This window comes from Pongo abelii, chromosome 18, assembly GCF_028885655.2.
Source record: "Pongo abelii isolate AG06213 chromosome 18, NHGRI_mPonAbe1-v2.0_pri, whole genome shotgun sequence".
Lineage (NCBI taxonomy): Eukaryota > Metazoa > Chordata > Mammalia > Primates > Hominidae > Pongo > Pongo abelii.
Window position 1 is genome coordinate 65,846,037 of NC_072003.2, and position 24,682 is coordinate 65,870,718.

The 24,682-nt window shown below is 51.9% G+C and overlaps 1 protein-coding gene across 1 annotated transcript in view; it reads left to right on the forward strand.

Moving 5' to 3' along the window:
- Positions 1-1,573: 1,573 nt before the first annotated feature.
- BEAN1 (brain expressed associated with NEDD4 1) overlaps positions 1,574-24,682 on the forward strand; it is a 59,406-nt gene continuing 36,297 nt past the window's right edge. The window contains exons 1-2 of the mRNA XM_054534031.2: positions 1,574-1,600; positions 11,710-11,816. Of these exons, the coding sequence (XP_054390006.1) occupies positions 11,792-11,816 (25 nt within the window). The 5' untranslated portion in view covers positions 1,574-1,600; positions 11,710-11,791. The remainder of the gene's footprint in view (positions 1,601-11,709; positions 11,817-24,682) is intronic.

Here is a 24,682-nt window from a genome sequence, read left to right on the forward strand (position 1 = left end):
TCCACTGGAGCCTGCTCTGCCCCATCCTCTCTGCAGGGCCAGTCCCTGGCCAACTTTCCCTTCCACACCATCCCCATGGCTTCACTGCTTCCCCAAGGTTTAGCATCAACATGTTCAGCCCTTTGTCACCATGCTTTATTTTTGAGAACCACTTTCCGGCCAGTGACAAGCCTTTGGGTTTTGAAACAAACCCAGCTTTTGACTCCCCTTGCCTCCTAAGCCCCAGTTTCCTCATCAACAGTAGTGGTTCAGAGAGTGTTAGCAACAACACATTTCATCAATTCCTGCAGCAAATTCACTGAGTGTCCACTCTGTGCAGACCCCTGCAGCCCTACCCAGACGCTGCCCTCCAGACGCTGCCCTCCTGGCACTCCCAGGCAAGTGGCGGAGGTTAAATAAATAACTCCTCCATGCTGGCGAGCACCCCAACACAGTAGGGGTGCAATCATTGGGAGCAATATCCTAATGAGGACAGGGAGGCCTGAGAGATGGGCTGAGATTCGTCCAAGGCCCCAAAGCAGGATGGGGACAGAGCAGGTCCTGGAAGCCTGGAACCCCGGCCTGAGCCAGGCATCCCCTCGGGGCCGGCTTCCACCTGCCAGGGCTGAGCTCTATGCCCTGAGGTTTGGGCAGCGGGGAACGGGGGCACAGGGAGGGTGACGGGGTGAAGGAAACAGGCCTGCTGGTGTCTCCGAAGGAAGGTTTGGGCCAGGCCTAGCTGGAATCCCAAAACTCACCTGCCAGCAACCGCAAGCGGGAAGCCCTGCCAGGCTCACCTGCCCCTTCCAGCGGCCCAGCCACGCTGGGTCCCCCTCTCCATCCCGCCCTTTGCTCTTTGCCCACGACAGGGGTCCCCTGCTCAAATGCCCAGCCTAGCCTCAGTCCAACCTGTCTGGCTGTCCTTCCCTGACACCTCGTTTGTCTACCCTTCTCTGCACGTGTCAGTGGCTCCCCGCTTGCGTCCGTGTGTCATTCCCTACACACGCCTGTGTGTCCTCTTCACACGTCTGACTGGAGCGTCGGCCTCCCGCATTTCCCGGCCTCCTCGCCGCCCTGCCCCGCCTGCTGCTGTGTGGGTGTCGGGCTGGCTGTGCGCAAAGGGGCGCGGCTCGGCCCTCCCCTGCACCCGCGCCCCCCCCATCTCGGAGTGACCCGGGCCGCGGCGCCGCGGTGCTGAGGCCCGGGAGCCGCGCCACCGCCGAGGGGGGCCGGGGCCGGTGACGGTGGCGTGGGCGGCGGCGCGGGGACGACGGGCGGCCGGGCGGGGCTGCGGCAGGGCAGAGCCAGGGCCGGGGCCGGGGCCTGGGAAGCCGCCGCCGCCGCTGCCTCGGCTCGGGATCGCGGGCGGCGGGTCGGTCCGGCTCGCCCGGCTCGCCAGGCCCCCCTGGCCCGCCCCGCCCCGCCCCTGCGCGCCCAGCAGGCCGAAGCGTAGCGGCGCGCCCCCCGCGACGCCCGAACCCGAGCCCGAGCCCGAGCGCAGTGGCCTCCGAGCGGGAACCAGACTGGGAGCCGGAGCCGGAGCGGGAGCGGGAACCGGAGCTGGAGCCGAAGCTGGAGCCGGCACTGCGGCGCACGGAGCGGAGCGCTGCAGCCAAGCCGAGTAAGGGGCGTGGGGCTGGGCGGCGCGGGGGAGGGGCGGGCGGGGGGTCCCGGCCCCCTTCCCCCGCGCTTTGCGGCGGTACCGGCGAACGACACACCCGGGGGCGCGCCGCGCGGAGCCTCGGTGCGCGGGGCGGGCGGATGTGCGGTCCAGAACGGAACCGCAGCGCGCTGGGAACGGAGCGGGATCCCGGGTCTCCCGCGGACCCTCGACCCTGGGCTGGCCACTGGGATCTGCGCGAGCCGAAGCTGACCCTGATCGCGCCCTCAGGCTTCGGGGAAGGGGAGGTATCCAGGGTTTCTGCCTGACTCGAGTCCCCGACGAGCATCCACCCCATTTGGGGAACCCAAGACAGCCTCCCCACTAGCTTGCCCTCGGTTTTGGGGACCCCTGAACAACCCAACCAAGAAGGGAAAACTAGGGCGCTCTCTCGGCCGGGGTGGGAGAGGAAAGGGGCTGGGGCTTCGCAGAGTTTGGAGTTTGAACCCACCCGCACGCCTTTGAGCTAGGAAGTTTGACCCTTCGACGAGCAGGTCGCCTGGGGTATGCCCCTGTCTCCGTGCCTCTGTCTCAGCACCGAGCGTGGGAGAGAGAGCGCGCCCTCCGCACCTTCTCCCACTTTGGGGCGGACTTTCCCTTGCGCTGTCAGAGGGACCCGAGGCTGAGTACGAGGCAAGGCGGCGGCTCAGGCTGGCTGCGCAGCGCTGAGTGGCACCGCCGCCGCTCCCCAGGGCAGGGCCCACCCCACCCCCGGCTGACTCTCGCTGCCCTTCCTCTCTCCCTATCGGGCTCCGCGGTCTGGAGGCTGGAGAGCGGTGAGGACCAGGGACTGCCCTGTCCATCTCGGGCGGGTGCCAGCGTGGGTGGCCGGGCGCAGGCTGGGAAAGGGAGGGCGCAAGTAACTGGTGTGAGAGGCAGGGGTTCAGGGATCCTTGCTCTTGAGCCACGATTTCCGATGGGCCCCTGCCGAGAGCATGCCGCTCTGGACTCACTCCTCAAACATCATAACTGCTCTGCTGGAACGAGAGACTTCACCACCCTGTGCCTCAGTTTCCTCATCTGAAAGTAAGCAGGAGTCTGCTGTGAGCGGGATGTTTAAGGGCTTTGGAACCAGAAGGTGGGCTTGGCTGACTTCCTGGCTGTACAACCTTAAGCAAGACACGAACCTCTCTGAGCCTTAGTTTCCCCATCTGGAACATGGGGAAGGTGAATTGGGAGGATTAAATGAGATGATGCTGGTGGGGGTATGTAGCCTGGTGCCTGACACGCAGCCAGTGGTCAATTGTGGTGGGCTACAGGTGTCATGAGGTGTCCAGCACCAGTAGATGCTGAGATTGAGTGCCTCTGAATCTGAAGTGGTGCTCCCAGCCCCCTCCAAGGAGGCCTTTGAATTCCCCAAGCTGTTGACATTTAATTGCAAAGCAAAACTTTCTCCTTAGGGCCCACCCTTTCTCAGACACTCCCTCCTCCAAGGCTCTCTACCGCCCAGCCCAGTTCTCCCCTGCTACCTCCCATCTCTCTCCAGGGTGAAAAGGCTGCATCTGACTGTAAGGTGCACCCTTTTCCTCCTTGCCCTTAGCTGATGTCCGCTGCCCCAGAGAGGGGCACCCGCCCATTGCTCGAGCTCTGTACAAGGGAATTTAACACCTCCCTCCACTCCCGGGTGGAGGATTGCTTTCCCTGAGGAGCCATCAGGCTGTCAGGTGGCTTGGACACACCGATGGTGACGGTTCAGACAGGCAGCAAGAAGCACCAGGGAGACAGCCTAGAGGTCTGAGGGGTCCCAGCCTTGATTCTTCGCAGACTGTGATGTATTCGTCCAGGCGACTGGGCCACGAGGCTCCAGAAATGAAGGATGTCGGGGAGGAAATGGAGCCAGTGATTGACTGAGAGGTTCAAACTTCAGAGCAGGGTGTCCCCAGGAAGGGATTTGCTCCAGTCTGTGTGGCTGGGACCTTAGACCCAGAGCAGAGCAGGGCATAGGCCCAGGCGATAGGGGAGGATGCTGGGATCCTGGAGGTGGCAAGGAGCGGGTGGGCGGGCAGGAGTGATGGGAAGAAAGCGGTGGTCCAGTTCACACCCATGTTGGTCCCTGGCCACCTGTGGCCCAGCTGCCCAGAACAGGGATGGGGGAGGAATCTCAGATGAGGAAACATGTCCACATGGTGCCAGGGTACACCTGGTGAGACAGGCAGGATGAGCTGCCACCTGGGGACTCCTACAGGGAATCTCCCTCTCTCCTCTTCTTCCTCTGCAGCTTCCCCCTCCCCTTCCCCATTCACCCACTAGGGGTCACATCGCTGTGTCTTCCAAAATCCTCACTCCTCATCTTCCCAAAGGAGTTAATCAGGAACTAATTAGGCTTGAGTCTCCTGCTTCGCTCAGGATTTGGAACACAGCCAGTGGGGAACGTGACGGGGATGCAGGCATTACTGTCAGGCTTTAGGAATAATCAGCCAGACACCCTCAGAGGACCATTGTCTGAAACTGTTGCCCTGGAAGTACTCAGAGGATAGGGTGAGGGGCATCTGCTGTCAGCCTCCTAAAGGGAGAAACTGAGGCCAGGAGGGCTTCTGCAGTCCATTAGCAAGCAGGCACAAACAAGAGTCACAGCTGAGAGCAGTTTTTTGGAGCTGGACCGCCTGGGTTTATAGCATGTGGTTCTGGGCAGGTGACTTATTTTTCAAAGCCTCAGTTCCCTCTTGAAAATGGGAATAAATGTTACACACCTCCCAGAATAGTGTGAGGATGAAGAAATCATATACAGATAGCACATAGCCATGTCCAGTGTACCTCTGCCAGTGGCCTGCAGTGTCAACATTGTGAACATGCATCGCGCACACGCTGTTTCCTAAACGTATGCATTTTCTCTTTGAATTCTGATAACCAGCTCTCTGATTTAGGAACTATACTTGTCCCCATTTTATTGATGAGAACACTGAGGCTTAAAAAGTTGAAGGACTATCTAATTCTGCCAGGTATAGAATAATTAAAACATCACTATGACTCATCCTAATTGTATGAGTTTGTAAAACTGATAATTACCACATTGTAATTTAGATGACATGTAATCGGTTATTAGAATGATTCTTTCATGTACATCTTCAATCATTTTATGTCTGAGAACTGAAAAAGAATATGTTAATTGTCCACAGGCTATAGAATTTTTAGACACTTTCATATTTTGTTTTCCTGTTTGAACAGTAGTAATCAAACTGATTTAAAAGAGCAGTTCCCTGTTCATTACTTATCCTTCTTCTCTCCATTTTTCTCTAGAGCACTTATTACCCCCAACATCTATATATCTTATTCATTTGTCTATTGTATGCCCACACCAATATAATGTGAGCCCTGCAAGAACAAGGACTTTTGACTGTTTTGTTCACTATATCCTCAGAGCCTAGACTAGTACCCAGCACTTATTGTGCCTTCCAAAATTATAAAATGTTTTACAAACATGTGGTCTATTATTGTTATTATTTTTGCCAAGTGTATAGATTGATTGAAAATAAAACGTTAAGTTAATAGCAGAAACCATTCCCTCAAATATTTGGCAAATAGGACTTGCTCAAGTGCCAAGGATAATTTGATAAAGGTTAAAAACAATGGATATTATTTTTCTAATATTATAATAAAGCTTATCAGTGAGTTCAATGACAAGTAAATTAAACAAATTTTTTTCAATAACAAATGACATGTTCAAAGGCAATTAGATTAGCCTTAAAATTTTTCGTTGAGAACACCCTGGCATGGTGGCACATGCCTGTAGTCTCAGATGTTCCAGAGGCTGAGGCAGGATCTCTTGAGCCCAGGAGTTCAAGACCAACCTAGGCAACCCTGGCTCTTGACAACAAACAAACAAAAACCCCACAACTTCTAATGAATTAACGATCACTGACTTAGTCACTTAATTGCTTTCCATTTTGTTAGCACAAAATGTTTTTTTGAGTCATCATTTTAATGATTTTTCAGATTGTTATTAAAGTCATACATGTTCATTGTAAGAAATAAATTGTAAAATCATTAAAAATGTAAAACGCATAAAAATCCTCCTTAATTCCACCATTGCCCAGAGAGCACAATGACTGTGAACACATTAGTGTTCTTTCTATCTGTGTTCTGTCCTTTCTAATCTTTTGCTATGTATTAATATATTCCCTAGTTTTTTTTTCTTTTACAAAATAAGGATCATGATATATGCACAATTCTACAACCTGTTGTGTGTGTGTGTGTTTTAAAAAATAACAGGATTTTCCCCCTCTTAACATTATACTGAAAGTCTTTTTTACTTTTTTTTTCTTTTTTTTCCCCAGAAAGTCATCTTTAGACTGGACTGAAAGTCTCTATGTTATTAATTTTTTTTGTTGTTTGTTTGTTTATTTGAGACAGAGCTTCACTCTGTCCCAGGCTGGAGTGCAGTGACACGATCTCAGCTCACTGGAACCTCCGCCTCCTGGGTTTAAGCGATTCTCCTGCCTCAGTCTCCTGAGTAGCTGGGATTACAGGCTAACACCACTATGCCCAGCTAATTTTTGTATGTTTTGTAGAGATTAGGTTTCATTGTTATCGCACCACTGCACTCCAGCCTGGGCGACAGACTGAGACTTTTTCTGAAAAAACAAACAAACAAAGAAGGCCTCCTCAGTTTGAAGGCTGTCAAACACCTGGATCCCTTTTCTAGTATCAAGACCAAGTTACCTGTTTGCAAACCTCAGTGCCTCCTGCCCACCTCTTTCCCACTGGCTTCTCATTACTTTTCTCCGCCACTCCTAAATTCATAGATTTCTTTATTCAATCATATGACAGACATGAGGGTATCCACACTGGCCAAGGTATGTTCTCTATTAGGGAAGTTACTAGCTGGGTTTCACCTCACATGAAGACCTTCCTGGGACAGGAGAAAGGTGTTGCCTGCTGCCTGTGGACCCCCAACTGCAGCTTCACAAGTGAGCCCCTGCCTTGGTGAGGCAGATGCAGTCCTTTCAAGATCAGTGCAACTGACCGAAGTCCCTGGGATTTCTGACTTCCTTCTGGCTCTAGACAATCACATGCACACCCACAGATCCATGAAACCCCTGTGAGATGGCATCATGCATTCACTCAGCAGTCACGGGGCACTTCCTATGTGCCAGGCACCATGTTGAGTGCCAGGGACACAGTGATTGTCTGAGCTGTCAAGACCTGGAGTCACCATCTCTCCCATCTCCACCATCTGCCGGTCACCCAGGCAGACAGGGAATCACGTTACACTCCTCCTTCTTCCTCACCCTCTCTATCAGATCCATCTGTCCCTAAAACTCACCAAGGGTGTTCCCGCCCAGGGTCTTTTGCCCTCTCTGCTACCTCTACCCAGAATCCCCTCTCCCCAGGTATCTGCCCACCTAGCTTGCTTCCTCCAGTCTTTGCTTACCTGCACCCTCTCACCAAGGCTTTCTGCCGCCGCTGTATCTAACCATCTAACAGTGCAATTCCCACCTACACACACTACCTCTGTTTTTCCTATACCGTTAGCTTGCAGACTCCACCATTACCATTGCATCTCCAGTCCTAGTCAAAAAGGGACTGTCAAGTGTGGCTCACCAGTCTGTCCCCAGCACCTAAAACCTGCTGCACTAGGGACTTTCTTTCTTTATTTTATTTATTTGTTTGTTTTTATTTATTTATTTATTTATTTTAGATGGAGTCTCCTTCTGTTGCCCAGGCTGGAGTGCAGTAGTGCAATCTCGGCTCACTGCAACCTCCACCTCCCAGGTTCAAGTGATTCTCCTGCCTCAGCTTCCTGAGTAGCTGGGACTACAGGTGCACACCACCACGCTCAGCTAATTTTTTTGTATTTTTTGTAGAGATAGGATTTCACCATGTTGGCCAGGCTGGTCTCAAACTCCTAACTCCAAGTAATCCGCCCTCTTTGGCCTCTCAAAGTGCTGGGATTACAGGCGTGAGCCACTGCACTCAGCCGAGACTTTCAATAAACATTTGAACCAGTGATGGCAGCCTCTGCCCCTCCTCTGCAGTCACCGTTGCCTTTGTTTAGGCCCCATCACCTCTGGCCACAGCCTCCCATGCTCCCCGCCTCCTGTTTCCCTCATCTGGCGCCCCCTCCACCTAAAGAGAGAATAGCTGAGCAAGCCAATATCCTGCTTCAAATCCTCCTAGGAACCCTCTTGGGGCAGGGGCTCACCACCTCATCAGGCCCCTTATTCTTCTGAGTCTCAGTGTTGTCATCTGTGAATTGGGGATTTGTTTTGAGGATCCAGTAAGCTGACAGCATGTGGCAGCAACTGAGCAGAGGCTGTGTAAACAGGTGGCCATCCTGCGGCCTCTTTCACAAGGCCAGCCCACCCCCACAGTCCATCTCTGTCTGCCGCCCGTGGTGCGAGGCTGGCTGCTCCTGGGGCCTTCCAGCTCTGTAAGCCTCTGCCACGAGGATCCCCTGACACTGGCATGTCAGCAGACCCAGGCTCTCTCCCCTTAGCCACACGCTCCCCTGCCCAACTCTGAGTGTCACAGCAGAGCCTAGAGTGGAGATATTCCAGGAGCAGGGACGTGAAGGGGAGTGGGAATGACATGGACTTGCCACACACCATTCAGCCACTTCAAAGCCTGGAGTGCCACCCGCCCGCCCTCGAGTTCCCAGCCAGACAATCCAGTCGGAGATGAGTCACCGGCAGGAGCGAGCCTCGCATGCTGGGCTCAAAGAGAGGCGGGCAGGGGGAGAGGTGACCATGCTTTGTCTAGCAGCTGGGATGGGCCTGCCCCCGACCCCGACCCTGACCCCTGGCAAAGGAACCACAGTCCCAGCCCATCTGTGCCCCTCATGGCTGTCTCCTCACAGCAACTTCAGTCACATGTGCGGGACACCAGGATGGGCACTTGCTTACCTGGAGCCCCTACTCCCAGCTCCTTTGTCTTGACAAAGCTCTACCCTAGCAGAGGGTCTGATGCCACCAGGGAGTGGTTTTCTTCTGGGTCCTCTGGCAGAAATCCTGGAGTGGGGGAAGGGAGAAGGAAACAGGCAGCCAGGTTGAAAGTCCAGCTCCTATTTTAGGACCCCCCAAAGTCCCTCCATGTGTTTTCCAAGGGTTTTGTGGGACACTGCGTAGGTGCTTGGGAAATGAATCAATGGATGCAAGCCTGGGGTGCTAGGAAGTTGCAGCAGGAGCCTGTGTTTAAAGTGCTGATGGCATCGCAGGAGGCAGGGAGTGGCAGCCCGGGTTACTGTCGACATCGTGGTCACCAACAGTGACAAGATGCCTGGGAAGCATCTCAGCTTTTTGCACAGAGATCCTCCTCTTCAGCAAGCCAAGCATCTTTGAAAGGCAGCCTCCACCCCTCAGTCGTGCACTTGCATCAGGCTGAGGTTGGCTTGCTCTAGTGTTTCCATGCACTTTTGAACTTCCCCTCAGTTCCCAGCCCTGAGCTAGTTTGCAGAGGCCACACTGACCCTCCATGCCCTGGAGGAGCTACTGGTCTAGAATAATTTAGATCCAGAGTTGTCCTGGAAGGGCATCCAGGTGTGACAGAAACACAGCCAGAGTGATCATTCTGTCTCCAGCAGTCAAGGAGGACCTCACTGAAGAGGTGTCTTGATCTGGGTATTGACAGCTACATAGGAGTTTGCCAAGTGGAAGGAATGGCATGCTAGGGAGAGGGAACAGCCCAGAAGGATGATCAGCCCAGTGTGTCTAGGAAGCAGGCCAGCCAGAGCATCAGGGCAGCCGGTCTCTGGGGGTGTCCCTGGCAGTAACTGAGAGGCACTGGGGGTGACAGAGTCCCTCTGCACACAGCTCTTCCTCCATCTCTTCTCTGTGACCTTGGATGGGTTATTTCTCTGAGCCTGTTCTCTCATCTGCACAATGGAAATGATGTCCCCCACCTCAAAGGTCTGTTGCAATACCATTGGTGACATTAGGCACATGCAGGTATTTGGTGAATGTGAGCCACAGCTGGAGGCCCCAGTGCCCAGAAGGCTTCCTTGTAGGGAAATGCAGCCAAAGCGCACTGAGAAATAACTGGTTTGTTTTTGTTTTTTGAGATAAAGTCTCACTCTGTCACCCAGGCTGGAGTGCAGTGGCCCCATCTCAGCTCACTGCAACCTCCACCTCCCGGGTTCAAGCGATTCTCCTGCCTCAGCCTCCTGAGTAGCTGGGATCACAGGCACATGCCACCACACCTGGCTAATTTTTTGTATTTTTAGTAGAGACGGGGTTTCACTGTGTTAGCCAGGATGGTCTCGATCTCCTGACCTCATGATCCTCCCGCCTCGGCCTCCCAAAGTGCTGGGATTACAAGCGTGAGCCACCATGCCCGGCCAAAATAACTGGTTTTTCTATTTAACATGAATCAGAGAACTGTCTTTGGAGAGTCTGTGCTCAAAAGTCTAATCCTTCAGTGCTAATACCAGCTCTGCCACTTCTTGGAAGTGTTTTGCCTCTCTGAGCCTTGGTGTCCTCACATTCTTCTTAGCCCCTCCCAAACAGGGATGACAAGCCTCAATTTGCTTTAGGGATGAGGGATATATACCCCCTCATGACCCCTGCAGGGGCAAACTCTTTTCCCATTGGCTTTAGGGCTGCCAGCTTTGCCCTGCAAAAGCCCACAGGGCTTGGCACTCATGATCTCTGCTCACCAATGCCCACAGGTGCAGTTTCGCTTCTGCAAGGCAAGTGACCACACTCCCTAGAAATAAGAACCTTATCTCTCTCCTGTTCCTACAGCCTCATGTCCCTTGGGAGACATGAACCAATTCAGATCTTCAGCAACATGGGAGAATGGGCTCCTTTTTTTTTTGAGACAGAGTCTCGCTCTGTCACCCAGGCTGGAGTGCAGTGACACGATCTCGGCTCACTGCAAGCTCCGCCTCCCAGGTTGACGCCATTCTCCTGCCTCAGCCTCCTGAGTAGCTGGGACTACAGGCGCCCACCACCATGCCCAGCTGATTTTTGTAATTTTTTGTTTTGTTTTGTTTTTTTTTAGTAGAGACGGGGTTTCACCGTGTTAGCCAGGATGGTCTCGATCTCCTGACCTCATGATCTGCCCGCCTTGGCCTCCCAAAGTGCTGGGATTATAGGTGTGAGCCACTGTACCCAGCCCCTTTTTTTTTTAAAGAGAGGGTCTCACTCTGTCACCCAAGCTGGAGTGCAGTGGTGTGAACATGGCCCACTGCAGCCTTGACCTCCTGGACTCAAGCAATCCTCCCACCACAGCCTCCCAAAATACTGGGATTACAGGTGTGAGCCATCGCACCCAGCCATGAGTTACCTTTTTAAAATGTTTTCTCCATTGCAAATTGGAGTCAAAGTGGCCTGGCCCTCCCTCACTGCTCTGGACATCCACTTGTTCATCAGGTTCATACTGGGGGGCGGGGAGAGAGGGAAAGAAGCATTTTCATTCTGTAGGCCTTTGTTTCTGAATCGGTAATTTAATATACAGATGCCTTCTAAAGAATTGTTCTGGCTGACAGTGTGGGCTCTGGAGTCAAACTGATCCGGACTCAAGTCTCAGCCAGTAGTTAGAAGCTGTGTGGCTTTGGGCAACCTGCATAACCACTCTGAGCCTCAACTTCCTTGTTTATAAAATGAGGATGAAAAGAGCATCCTCCTCTTATTTATGTTGGGGTAATAATAATAATAATAATATGGTTTGGGCTAGGTGTCAATGAACACCCTTCAAAAGCCAGCTGTGAGAGCTTGAACTAACCCCTCACCTCTCCAGGTCTCAGTGTTCCCAGCCCTGATAGTTCCAAGTGGCTCATGATGCCATGGTCTGTTGAAGTTGTCCGAGGCAGTGGGATCTCACATTTTCATCATGAGACAGAAGAACTCTGAGATCCTAATTCCCACTCAAAGATCCACCCAAGAGAGATATCTCCTCCCCACCACCCCCCACCACTGGGACCCCAACACACACTTGCCCTACCCCTGTGTCCCTCTCCCCATTCTACAGCCCAGAGGTCCCCCAGCCCCTTGCCCAGACTGGGCATGTCCTCTCAAAGAAGTCACCATCCTCTCCCGCAGAGGTTGACAGCTCAGGAGATGTGAGCGCCCAGCCTGCAGGGGCTGTTGGTGCGGCATGGGTGCCCCAACACCTGCCTGTTTGTGTCTCCGCAGGTGAGTGGAGGGGCCTTCCCTGCGAGAAGTCAGAGTTGTGCCCGTGGGCAGGCTGGCTCCGCTGTTCTGCTCCAAGGATTACATGTCCTTCAAACGTCCCTGCCCCTGTAAGTTTCCTCCCCGCATCCTTCCACCACTTGGGGCCAGGCAAGGGCAGAGCTTGGAGTCGAGCTGCAGAGAACGGCTTGAGGTGTTTGGCCAAAGAACTGCGGGGGTCCAACCAGAGGCTAATGTGGCATTCTGGGTGGGGAGAGGGCAACACGGAAGACCCCTGACGTCTGCAAGATGCTCCCTGAGAACTGAAAAATCGCACTTTGGCCCATTCTTCTGTATCAGCCCTTCCCAAAGTGTGGATCGGAATTCCTCTGAGGGATGTTAATGGGATGACACACACCCACACACAAATAAAAGACTCCATGGCCAAGTAAGTGGGGAAAATGCTGCGGGAGTCACGTTAAGAAAGTTTTGCTCCTGCAGGACTTTCCTGAGCTTTTAATATGGTGATGTGTGGCCAGCGTGGTGGCTCATGCCTGTAATCCCAGCCCTTTGGGAAGCCGAGGCAGATGTATCACCTGAGGTCAGGAGTTCGAGACCAGCCTGGCCAACATGGTGAAACCCCATCTCTACTAAAAATGTAAACATTAGCTGGGCATGGTGGTGGGCACCTGTAATCCCAGCTACTCAGGAAGCTGAGGGAGGAGAATTGCTTGAACCCAGGAGGAGGAGGTTGCAGTGAGCCAAGATCGCACCATTGCACTCCAGCCTGGGGGACAGAGTGAAACTCTGTCTTAGAAAACAAATAATAATATGGTGATGTGTGTTGTGAGGCTCCCATAGGTAAGAGAAAACCCACTGCTCCTCTCAAACATTAACCACAAGGAATGTTTCATGGGATTGGTGTTCCCCAGAACACACTTCTTGGGGTTTACTCTCCTAAGGAAACCCATCCCGAGCATCCCCACCATGAAGTTCCTCATTCGTGGAAGCCAGTAGATGATCTTGCCCCTTGGCAGTCTTCTCATGGCTCCCTGAGGCCCCTGAGGCCAAGTGATGGAATCAGCCAGGGGTACCCCTGATGTCCAAGACTGCAGCCCCCTCGACTTCTCCCCTAGTCTCCACCCACTCGACTCATGCCACCACCCTTGCCCCAGGGCCCCTTTCACTTCTCCCACAGCAGCCACCTGCTTTCTTCCATGATGTTCCCTGAACCCCCCCAAACCACCACCACTTGCTATAATTTGGGGAGACATGCAGGACTGCCCCATCCCTTCTCCTTGATAAGTCAGGACTGTGAGTCTGTGAAATCAGGGACCCCAACCTCAGAGGGGGACCCTTTCCCCTCTCCCCTGCTCACTCTGGGTAATGCCTCCCCCACTCGCCATTGTCTGTTCCAATCTGTGCCATTGTTTACATGGATCATGGAGTGGGGGCCTCTCTTCCAAAAAGTCGAAGCCCTGATTGTTAAATCATTTGGATATCAAGGGACAGCTGCAGTGGGAGGTAGGGGACACTGGCATGTCCCACCTGGGTGAGATCATCACCAGACACGCCAGGGGGATGAGCTGGCTGTGGGGTTCATTGTTCAAAGAGTGGTGTCCAGAGGGTGGCAGAGCTCGGCCTGGCTGCTCTGGGTACCAGAGGAGGGGTAGTGATGGATAGTACAGGCTCAACAAATTGTTGTTGCTGTTGTCACTGTTGCTGTGGCATGATCAGGAAAGGAAAGCCCGAGTCCCAGGCCAGGAGAGGAGGCTGCTATTCAGGGCACCCCAGAGCCCAGGGACACCTGCCCTGCAGAGCGCTGGGATGGTCACGTTCTTGGCCCTATCTTCTGGCCAGGCAGGAGCAGCCCAGCATGGAGAAGCCTGGGAAAAGTCAAGGCTGGGGATGCTGAGTGCGGAGGGCTTTCCAGAACCTTTTGGGGTGAACCCCAGGCCATTGGAAGCTGGGTCCATCTCACTAACAGAAGCCATCCCTGCAGGGCAGCCCTCTGCATATCCACCTCCTGAGGACTCCAGGGTGTGGTCACCGACATTCGAGGCCATTTAGAAGCAGCTCCTGCACATCTCTGAAATTCCCCCTTCCCCAAAGACCCAATACCTAGCATGCAGTAAGCACTCAGTGTTTGTTGAGTGAATAAACACATAATTAAACACCCTGGAGGAGGAGCTAGAGGCCATTGGTCAGGGAGAAGCTGAAGCGCCTGACTCTGCCACCAGATCCCTCCATGACTTTGACCCAGACACATCTCTGAGGAAAAGGGGTCCACCAAGCCCAGTGGATTCCAAGAGCTCAGGACTGCTGCGAGGCTCCATGGAAACTCTGTCGTCGTCTCTGCCAAATTCTTCTCACATTGTCCAGTCTGAACTTGTCCAAGAAGCACCTGCTGTCCCCTTCCAGCACCCACAGTCAGCTTCAGTCTGGCTCCAGTCCAGCTTGTGCACCCACACCCCAACATCCCATCGACTTCTGTGTAGTTAAAACCATTCCATGGTTTCCATTTCTCAGCTGCGTCTCACCCTGTTGGGTACTTCTTTTTTTTTTTTTTTTAGATGGAGTTTCACGCTGCCACTCAGGCTGGAGTGCAGTGGCATGATCTTGGCTCACTGCAGGCTCCGCCTCCCAGGTTCAAGCGATTCTCCTGACTCAGCCTCCCGAGTAGCTGGGACCACAGGTGCCCACCACCACACCTGGCTAAGTTTTTTGTGTTTTTAATAGAGATAGGGTTTCATCATTTGACCAGGTTCGTCTCGAACTCCTGACTTCAGGTGATCTGCCTGCGTTGGCCTCCCAAAGAGCTGGGATTACAGGCGTGAGTCACAGTGCCTGGTCCCTGCTGGGTGCTTCTGTTTGTGATGACTTCTCCTGCTTTGGGTTCCTTGACTCAGAGTCCTCCCTGTGTCCTCCAGCCAGCCTCTCAGACCATCTGACCTTCCATTCATGGTCTCCTTTGGTGGTGGTGGAGGAGCAGGTATTCTCCCTGCACCTGCCCTGGGATGCTGGGCCCCCAGGGCTCCAGTGCAGCCCCCGCCCTTCTCGCTGTGCATGCCCCAGACCTTCTCAGCCTCACTGCTTTCAGCTGCAGCCTCTAGACCGGTAGCTTCCAACAGTCTCTCCCACCCTAGTTTCTTCCTGGGCTTTCTATTCCTTCTTCCTTCTGCTGTCTGTCTGCCTTGGGCAGCCCCCACCCCTAACCTGAGATTCAGCCTGACCCAAACTGAACTCTTTGTCTTCCCCTCTAGGCCAGCTTTGCTTGATTTTGCTTTATTGGTTTGGGGCGCTCAAGTCAGAAATCTGGAAATGAACCTCAGTTCCCCTCCTCTCATACATCCATCACTGCCAGCTGCCCAAGGAGACCCTTGGGGTTCTGAATTGGCTCAACAGATCATGATTCTGACCTGGCCCCCGTCTCGGCCCCCTCTTCAGATCCAATCTAGAAATTGCTCATTCATTAAGTCTCTCCTGCTTGTTCACTTGTTCGTGCCGCCGGTGGATGGTGAATGTCCAGGAAGCAGGGGCCATGCCTGCTGGGTTCCCGGTTCACCGGCAGCACCGTGCTCAGTGCCTGGCACATAGGAGGTGCTCAGTGTTTACTGAGCAACTGAACAAGCGAATGAGTCGAGATGAAGCAGATGCTTTGTGGACAGCCTCCATGGCTCACAGACCAGAGGCCCTCATACAAGTTCTGGGAGGGATGCTGGACCCCGAGCGCTCCAGACCCCCCAAAACAGACATAGGAACACTCAGGAAGGAAACCCGGAAATCCCAGGAGGGCACTCACATGGACACACACCCCTGTTTTTAATTCCTCATTCCAGATCTGGAGCTGTTGTGCATTTAGAAACATACAGAATTGCTTTAACTTCCTTAGCCCCCAAAATGAGCTTGCCAGGTACATGTGAAGACACTGAGGCCCCCACAAAATGGGAAAGTTAGAGTAGGAGCCCTAGCCTGTTTCCATTTGGGCTTCTCCACCCCTACTCCCTGCCAGCTTAGAAGAGTAGCCAGAAAAGTCTGCAGAAGGTAAAACAAGCCCAAACGTGTCCCAAGCAAAACCCTACCCCTAGGAGTCAGTGCACGTGAGGTCTGGAGAGAGTGAACAGCTATGCCCACCAAGTGCAGGGTGGCAAGGTGAGCGGCACCAGCCCACCTGTAACCCAGGTCTGCCAGCTTCCATGGCTGCAGGCCCTGGGGGAGCGGGCTTGTCCATCAGCCCCTCAGGAGTCCAGCAGGCATTAATCGGCCAGGCTGGGCTGACCCCTCCTAGACACTGCTCACACCCCAACTTCCACACCCCTCAATGCCATCTTGCTTTCAGGCATTTCAGCTCATCCCTGCCCCTCACGGAGATAGTGCCAGCAGCTCTTATTAACTCCCTCCTTTCAATTCGGCAGATGAGAAGACCAAGGCAGAGGGAGGAGGCAAATACAAGAAAGCGGGAGGCAGTCAAACCCTGACCCAGGGCAGCCCAGAGGGGTTTTGGCCAAGTGGCTGCAAAAGGGAGAGCAGTTTCTCTGCCTGCAAATACCAGGCCTGTGAGCCATTTCCCAGCCTTCAGAGGATCTGCCTCAAGCATTGAGTGAGTAGGAGAACCAGCCTGGCTCTTCAGGAAGGCTGGAGGTGGAGGAGCCTTCTCCATCAGGCCCCAGCTGGGAAAGGTGGCCCAGGACTCCCCCAGGATGCAAGCTCCAAGAACAGATGCTTCACAACCTCTTTCTGCCACCAGCTGATGGCAGCTCCGTGGAGCTCCCTGAAAGATGGGGCAGCCCGCCTCCCTCTGGCCTTTGGGAACAGATCTAAGGAAGGAGGGGTTTGGGGGCCCCAGAAGAGACTGAGTCTGTAGCAAAGCAGGAAGAAGAAGGGTGGGAGGTAGCATCTGATCATCCACAGAGAAGTCAAGTGGGGCTTGTCTCTGCTGGACTCATGGTGGCTGCCTGTAGGCTGGCAGGAATCGCAGCCAGGCAGGGCCTCTGGGTGGGCTTGGGTCTCCCTCAGAGATAGTATGATATACAGTGTGTGGGTTCCAGTGCAACCTGGCCCTGCTTCTTATCAGCTGGAGCAAGCAGCCTAATTTCTAAAAAGCTCAATTTGCTCATCTATAAAATGGGAATAACAATAGCACCCTTTTGGTTTGGTGCTCGAAATTGACATGCTACATGGAGAGTCTCGCTTGGTGCCTGGCACTGAGAAGATGCTCAAGAAATTTGAAAGTCTTGTCCTTTTGGCTACCTTCTCCCTACACAGGTCTGTATTGAGGGAGAGGGGGAAAGAGAGAGAGATAGGGACTCCTGGAGATGAATTTGGGGTTCAGACCAGATGTTGCTGATTTTTGCTCTGCTCATTGTGACAGTTATCTCTGCAGAGACCTAGCTACCAATAGAAGAAAGGACTTGAGGGCAAGGAGGGCAAACGATGGCACACACTGCAGAATTCACCACTTCTGTGCTCAGAGCAGACATCACTAATCAATTGCAGCACTCTTTCCCACTGAGCCGGAACACATGCAGACACTGCCCAATGATCTCTAGCCTGTGAAATGAAACCATTATCCATCCTTTGCTGAAGTGTGACTTTGGAGTGGGCAAGGGGATGGAGGGAGGGACTTCAGCCAGTGCTCTGTCTCTGAGGGTTGCTATGAGGATCAAATAAGGTATCATAGGTGAAGGATTTACGAGGCCTTATGATCATTTCTTTATGTGGCCTCCTTGCTTCCTTGAAGAATTCCTGCAAGGGAGGGGTCAGTGTGCCCATTCCACACATGAGGAAGCTGAGGCTCAAGGAGATGAAGAAATTAGTCTAGATGGCACAGCTAGAAAATGGTGGGGTCAGGGCTACGCCCCAAGTGAGTTTGTCCAGGGCTCAATCTTAGCCAAACCACAGCTGGAAAAAGGACAAGGGTGGAGTCGAATCTACTCCTTCATTGCCACAGCAGGGGTGAGGAATCCACTCTGCCACAGGACTTCATGGCCCCTGAACATCCTAGCTGCCCTTCCTCACGGTTCTCTGGTCTAGCACAGAGTCTGACGCTAGTGAGTACTCGGCATTTGATAGCTCATCTTAATTTTATTGCTAGCTCATCTTAATTTTTTTTTTAATACAAACTCTTGCTCTGTCACCCAGGCTGGAGTGCAGTGGCACAATCTCAGCTCACTGCAACCTCCACCTCCCCAGTTCAAGTGATTCTTCTGCCTCAGCCTCCCGAGCAGCTGGGATTACAGGTGCCCATCACCACCCCCAGCTAATTTTTTGTATTTTTAGTAGAGACGGGGTTTCACCATGTTGACCAGGCTGGTCTTGAACTCCTGGCCTCAAGTGATCCACCTGCCTCGGCCTCCCAAAGTGCTGGGATTACAGGCATGAGCCACCGCACCCAGCCCGCTCATCTTAATTTTCATTGCACAGTCATATCATATTCAGGTCTCTGGCAAGAGGGCGTTCAACCTGGCTGGAGGACTAAATGCAGTCTTAATAGCTCCAACTGTTGCAGAGCACTCTATGCTGGCAAAGTGCTTGCATTTCACTGTCCCCTGGTGGTGAGCTCACTGTCCCTGGTGGCAGCCCTGCCTGATAGCAGCTGGGTGGCTCTTCCCCTGTGTCCACCATGCCCCGAGGAAGGGCTTCCTGAGCTCTTCCCCAGAGCTTCCTTTGTTCTCTGAACTTAGATTTTCCCCAATCTGATCCTTCCCTTTCCTCATAGAGAGGCCTCAAGCCCCTCCTTCCTGACCTCACTCCAGGACAAAGGGCAAGTGAGGGCTGCAGGCCAGAGGAACATCAGCCTCCATGGCTTGTAGAGGGGCTTTGAGGCTGCAGGTGGAGCCAGCCAATCACAGGTGGCTGGAGGCAGGTCCCTCGGTGGTCCCTGCTGGTCACAGTGCAGGGGGAGGGTGGAGGGGAGGAAGACAGAGAGAGTGGGTGGCAAAGACCTAACCCATCTGTGAAATTTGCAATTGTTGGCAGGTCTTTCTGGGAACTGGGGCTTGAGGACACTGACTTGATCTGTGTCTTTCTCGCCAACAGCCCAGAAGAGGGTAACTGGAGCTGTGTTTTGGAGCACACAGACCTGAGTTTGAATCTTGCTCATGTCATTTGTGTACTACCTGACCTCCCTGAGCCTCAGTTCCCCCAGGTGTAAAATGGGGGTATCCTGGTGCTGTGAGAGTTACCATGAGGATTACCTGCCATGAGCGGGAGGTGGGGGCTTGAGCTAATATGTGCCAAATGCCCGGCACTGTGGCAGGAGCATTGCCGCCCTCCAGTTCAAGCTGGCCATGGGTTCTACAAGCCAGAAGGAAGCCTGAGGCTTGGTTATCTGCAGCACCGCTCCATCATGGTTCCTGTTGTAAACTGTGGACAGTCATCCCTGATATCAGGCATCCTCTTCCATTCATTTATTCATTCGTTCAACAATATTTATTGAACATTTGCTACATGCTGAAACCTTTCTGGGTGCCAGGGTTACAGCCTTGAACAAAGCAGAGTCCCAGCTCTTATGGTGCCGACATAGCCGGAAGAGACAGACACAAACAGACAAATGAATATCTAATGTGTCAAACTGGGGGAGGAGCTACAAAGACAAAAAAAGCAGAGTGAGGTGGCCGGGTGCGGTGGCTCATGCCTGTAATCCCAGCACTTTTGGAGGCTGAGGCGGGCAGATCACAAGGTCAGGAGATCAAGACCATCCTGGCTAACACGATGAAACCCTGTCTCTACTAAAAATACAAAAAATTAGCCGGGCGCAGTGGCGGGCGCCTGTAGTCCCAGCTACTCAGGAGGCTGAGGCAAGAGAATGGTGTGAACCCAGGAGGCAGAGCTTGCAATGAGCCAAGATCACGCCACTGCACTCCAGCCTGGGCAACAGAGTGAGACTCCGTCTCAAAAAAAAAAAAAAAAAGCAGAGTGAGGTGATGGGTCAGGGCACAGGCTCGCCAAGAAGGTAACACTGGAACAGAAGTTGCTAGAAGGAAGAGAGGGAGCCATACAGGTGTCCAGAGGAAGAGGGTCTAGGCAGAGGATTCTGAATCAGGAGCAGGTTTGGCTTGATCCATTAACAGCACGAAGGCCAGAGTGCCTGAAAGGAGGAGAGGAAAGGTACCAGAGGCAATAGGGACCAGATGATGTAGGGCCTTGGAAGCCATGGGAGGACTTTGGCATCTAATCAAGTAGTCATTGGAGGGGTTTGAGCTGAGAAGGGACCTGATCATCCTGGTTGTAGTAGAAGAGGCTAGAGGAGGACCCAGTTGGAAGCAAGTAGACCAGTTAGGAGGTTAAGACAGTGGTCCAGGCCGGGTGGCTCATGCCTGTAATCCCAGCACTTTGGGAGGCCGAGAAGGATGGATCACCTGAGGTCAGGAGTTCAAGACCAGCCTGGCCAACATAGTGAAACCCTGTCTCTACTAAAAATACAAAAATTAGCCAGGTGCAGTGGGGCACACCCGTAATCCCAGCTACTCGGGAGGCTGAGGCATGAGAATCGCTTGAACCCGGGAGGCAGAGGCTGCAGTGAGCCAAGATCATGCCACTAATCTCCAGCCTGGGTGACAGAGCGAGACTCTTAGTGTGAGACTCTAAAAAAAAAAAAAAAAAAAAAAAAAGGGACAGTGGTCTAGGTAATGACAATGGTACCTTGGACCAGGAAGTTCATAGTGGAAGTGTCAATATGGGATCAGATTTGAAGGTGAAACTGTTAGGATTTGCAAATTCATTGGATTTGGGGCAGATGAGAAGGAAGGGGTCAAAAAGGACAGTGTTTGGGGCTTGAAATGTGAAGGACTGAGCTGCCATTTGCTGAGATGGGGAATATTATGGGCAGGTTTGGTGGGGGACTGTGAGTCAAGATGCAGAGTTTTGACATGTTTTGTCTGAGACATTTTGCAGGCGTTGGAGTGGAGATACAGGGTAGACAGTTGGGTACATGAATGTGGAGTTCAGAGAAGAGTCTGGAGCTTGGGATGTAAATTTGAGGACTGTCAGTGTGTGAATGCCGCTCAGTGCTGTGAAGTGGGATGAAATCACCCAGGGAGCAAGTGTGGGAATGTGGGGAAGGGAAGGGTCAAAAGACTGAGCCTTGGGCTGGTGAAGGGAAAAATGATTTCTGTATCTAGAAGTCTTGCCAGGGAAAGCATGATCCCCTGGGGTCGTCACCCATGGCACCCCAAAGCCAAGTGCATTGGGGAGGGATTTTCCTACTAACAGGAATGAGTAAGGACATTTCTGTTTCTCTGCCAAGGGCTACCCTAAATTAGCTACCCTGATGCTCAGCTCTGCATCTGGACCTGTGCCCAGGTGATTGGGAAAGCCTGGTTGTCCTCTGCAGGTGTCACTGCAGAAGCATGCAGCCTGCATGCTTCGAAGACAAGAGAGGGGAACCCAGCCAGGTGCGGTGGCTCACACCTGTAGTCTCAGCACTTTGGGAGGCCAAGGCAGGAGGATCACTTGAGCTCAAGAGTTTGAGATCAGCCTGGGCAGCATACCAAGACTCTGTCTCTACAAAAAATTTAAAGATTAGCTGAGCATGGTGGCACATGCCTGTAGACCCAGCTACCCGGGAGGCTGAGGTAGGAGGATGACTTGAGCCCAGGAGTTTGAGGGTGCCTTCATACCTGGGTGGCACTTGTGTCCCCTAGGAATGGGCCTAAGGAAGAGGATTGGAGGTGAATGTGGCCTCGTGCAGTAACAACAGCAAGAGCTAAGAGACCCAGGTTTGAAAACCGCTGGAGCAAACGTATTTCAATCTTTTGAGCCTTTGTTTTTTCACCTGTAAAATGGGATCATTAGACCTAGTTTCCGATGTGACTATGAGGGTTTGGTGAACACAGGGGTGCTCAGTGAACATGTGTTCTTTTCTTTCTTTTTCAGAGTGTTTATCCTACAGTGACTGTTGCAGAACTAACTCAGTCTTCCCTGCAGGATTCTCCCCAGACTGCCCAGGGAGAGAACACATCTTCTCTCTCCCTTCCCTACCAGCCCCAGGTTGGTGTTGAGAGGCAGCTTGGCAAGGTGGCCCACCTGCATTTGCCAAGTTCCAGCAGGGGCCAGCCAGGTGCCAGCCTTGTGCCTGACCCCATCACAAGTACCTGATGGGGTAACTCAGGCAAATAGATTCTCCCTACCTCATAGGTTGGTTGCAAGAGGTCATCTGCCAAGCCTGTGAGTCTTGCCCTGGGGCTCTACCCTAACTGTCTTACACTACAGATGTGGAAACTTAGTCCAGAAAGGAATGGGACCAGGTCACAGTGTATGTTAGTAGCTGAAACTTCAACCTCCCATCCTGAGTCCACGTAAGGTGCTCTTTCTACATAAATGTGGAAAATGCCTCAGGAGGGAGCCTGCTGCTCTGTTCTCAGTGAAGATGCAGAGGAGAAGCCCTCTTTGGAAAGTAAAACTGTGACCCAAGGCACATCTTTAAAAAGACAAATGTCACAACCCGGTCCCCACCTGCCACTTAGGAGGCAGTGGACAGTCAGACCAGCAAAACTTTCCCCTCCTGCCTGTTGCAATCCCTCCCCGTAGGCCCCAAGACACTAGGAGAATCTCTGAACATCTACAGCAAGAACTGAGAATTCCTTTCCTAGAGAGATGCTCTAGGGTTTTGTTTTGTTTTGTTTTTGTTATTGTTGTTGTTGTTGTTGTTTTTAGTAGAAATACCAGCTCACAAGAGCCAATAGCTAAATAAGCAGGAGTTTCATGAGCCAGTTGCTAAACCACTGGTAACTTGAAATTCACCACAGTGAGAGTGTTTACACTGTGGAAAATGACAAATGGTACAAATCAGGGATTTTTTTTCTTTCTTCCTTTCTTTTTCTTTTTTTCCTGAAAGCTGGTTTGCCAGCATACCACTAAATATAGCATACATACAGAAAGGTGCACCAACCATCAGTGCAAGCTCAAGGAATGTTCACAAACTGAACACACTCATATCAAAAAACACGGCTGGGTGCGGTGGCTCACGCCTGTAATCCCAGCACTTTGGGAGGCTAAGGCAGGCAGATCACCTGAGGTCAGGAGTTCGAGACCAGCCTGGCCAACATGGCAAAACCCCGTCTCTACTGAAAAATACAAAAATTAGCTGGGTGTGGTGGTGGGTGCCTGTAGTCCCAGCTACTTGGGAGGCTGAGGCAGGAGAATCTCTTGAACCCAGGAGGTGGAGGTTGCGGTAAGCCAATATCACACCACTGCACTCGGGCAACAGAATAAGACTCTGTCTCAAAAAAAAAAAAGAAAGAAAGAAAAGAAACACATCCTTGGCCAGGCACAGTGGCTCACAGTGGCTCACAGGATTACTGCCTGTAATCCCAACACTTTGGGAGGCTTAGGCAGGAGGATTGCCAGTGTCCAGGAGTTCAAGGCTTCAGTGAGCTACAATCTTGCCACTGTACTCCAGCTTGGGTAACAGAGTGAGACCCTGTCTCAAAAAAGAAGATAAACACATCCTTACTTGCATCTTAGAACTCCCCTGATGTGTCCTCCCAGTCACTATCCCATGTCAAGGGTAACCATTAACTTGACTTTTGTCACCGTAAATTGGTTTTGCTTATTTTTGAATTTTATATATATGGAGTTGTATGTTTTCTTTCAGGTCTGGCTACTTTTGTTCAATATTATGTTGTGAGATTCACCCATGTGAGTGCACCACTGCACTCCAGCCTGGGCAACAGAGCAAGACCTTGTCTCAAAAAAAAATTCAGATTTTAAGTTAACTAAAATTTAAAAGATCACTCATGGGCCGGGTGCAGTAGCTCACATCTGTAATCTCAGCACTTTGGGAGACCAATGCGGGCAGATCACCTGAGATCGGGAGTTCGAGATCAGCCTGGCTAACATGGAGGAAACCCCGTCTCTACTAAATATACAAAATTAGGTGGGCATGGTGGTGCATGCCTGTAATCCCAGCTACTCAGGAGGCTGAGGCAGGAGAATTGCTTGAACCCAGGAGGCAGATGTTGCAGTGAGCCAGTATCACACCACTGCACTCCAGTCTGTGTGACAGAGTGAGACTCCGTCTCAAAAAAAAAAAAAAAAAAAAAAAAAATCACTAATGAAACAATTTGAAGTTTTTCAAAAAGATTATATTTTTTCAAGATAAAAAGCTACCTCCAATGCTTTAAAATATCAGCAGTGATCCCAATAGTTCAAGGACTATTGTGAGTATATGTGGCTATTATGCGTACACAGTATGTCACCAACACATTCTAAACAGTGAGAATAGAGCACTGTGGCATTGCTCCCATATTATTCTTGTGAGGGAGTAGGATGATCAATTACACCTGCAATACTAGCGTGCTGGCGTGTCTACCAAATGTAAGATCCAATTATCTAAAATCATATGATGATCAAATTCCCAGACATTATGTAATTTATAGCTGAATTTGTATATTCAGAAACCTGGGGAGTGCTCTTTAAATTCCTTCAAACTAGAAATTATCCTAAGCATTAAATAAAAACGCTGAACTAAATAGTGTAACCACAAGAGTGGCTGAAGTTCAGTATCCGACTTAACAAATGTTTACCTATCATTTCAATATCAATTTTAGCTCAATCTTAGCACATCCAGGGTTTCTCCTGCAGTGGGGCTTATTTTTCACTGTGCAAGAATGAAAGCCTCAGCTCTACACGATTGTCTTATTACGAGAGCCGTGGGGATGGCGAGCTGATGAAACACGTGCAGGAGAACATAGGTGCTCACAGCACTTTCCCTTTGTCTGACATTGGCTTTGATTGGCTTTGATTTAGAATAGAATGAAAAAAAACATATAAAAGCTGAATGAGGGTCTGTTTCTAAGTGTACTGCAATAACCAAGACCTATACTTCAGCTGCAAAAATCTTTGCAGGATGGGGTGGCTCATACCTGTAATCCCAGCACTTTGGGACGCCGAAACGGGAAGATCGCTTGAGGCCAGGAGTTTGAGACCAGCCTGGGCAACATAGCAAGACCCTGTGTATACAAACAAAATTTTAAGATTAGCCAGGTGTGGTGGT